Below are 815 nucleotides of genomic sequence, written 5' to 3'. Positions count from 1 at the left end.
TAGGAGCCTTGTACGTAGCGGCCAATTTCTTGGCCGTGGGTTGCCTCGAATCCGGCACGGTTCCTTCAGCCTTACGCTTCAGCGAAGGTCTGTCACTGCTTGGTGGGGTCTTGATGTCGAATGAGCCGTCGTGAGAGCCCGAGAGGTCGACTGGGTTCAGGGATTCTCCAGATGTTGTGGTCTTCAGGAGTGTGTCAGTGATCGTCGGCTCAAAGGCGGGTTGCGGGCTTACGGGAGTGTCTTTGGGGAGGCGCAGCTTCAGGGTTGGCTACTTGTTTCTGCTGTGCTGGGGGGCGGCTTCTTCGGTCCCGTGTCTCTCAATATCTATTGCGGCATTCATGTTGTTGAGGTCAAAAGAAGGACGCTTGCGGGGTTGGGGCTCGTCATCGTAATCGTGAACGCCGGTCTTGCGCTTACTCGGCGAGGGATCAAGAGCGACCTCTTGATCGTTGGTACTAGCGCTGGCGGAGCCGGGCGAGAGGAGGTCGGACTGCGCCTGAAGCGCGAATGAAGTGAAACTGGCCTTACGGCCGACGGAGCGAGCTTCTGGTGGAGTCATGGTTGCGCGCTGCAGAAAGCTAGCTTCTGTTGAAATACTGGACGGCGTTGTGGTCAGGAATCGAGTGCAGCTGAAGAGGAAGAGGGTGGGAGCGAAGAGCGTGGAGATACGACGCCCGACCAACACCCAAGCCGATGACTAAGACGGAGGGTGCGCGTACGCGTCGGCCAGCGCGGCGCGTACTGAGTCGACCGAGGCCATCTTCACACTTTACTGAGCCGCAAAGGCAGGCCTCCACCACGGTGCTTCTGGAGCA

At 58.9% G+C, this 815-nt stretch overlaps 1 protein-coding gene across 1 annotated transcript; it reads right to left on the bottom strand.

Annotated features, from left to right (window-relative positions):
- Positions 1-268: 268 nt before the first annotated feature.
- Positions 269-559, bottom strand: SLS55_005981 (uncharacterized protein; the record flags this gene model as incomplete). The annotated part of the gene is made up of 1 exon (XM_066777421.1): positions 269-559. One exon carries the CDS (start codon positions 557-559, stop codon positions 269-271), a length of 291 nt encoding a protein of 96 aa, XP_066631516.1.
- Positions 560-815: the final 256 nt, after the last annotated feature.

Source organism: Diplodia seriata (genome assembly GCF_021436955.1).
Source record: "Diplodia seriata strain FDS-637 chromosome Unknown scaffold_6, whole genome shotgun sequence".
Lineage (NCBI taxonomy): Eukaryota > Fungi > Ascomycota > Dothideomycetes > Botryosphaeriales > Botryosphaeriaceae > Diplodia > Diplodia seriata.
The sequence above is the reverse complement of the archived record's forward strand: the minus strand, read 5'-3'. Positions and strand labels throughout refer to the sequence as shown.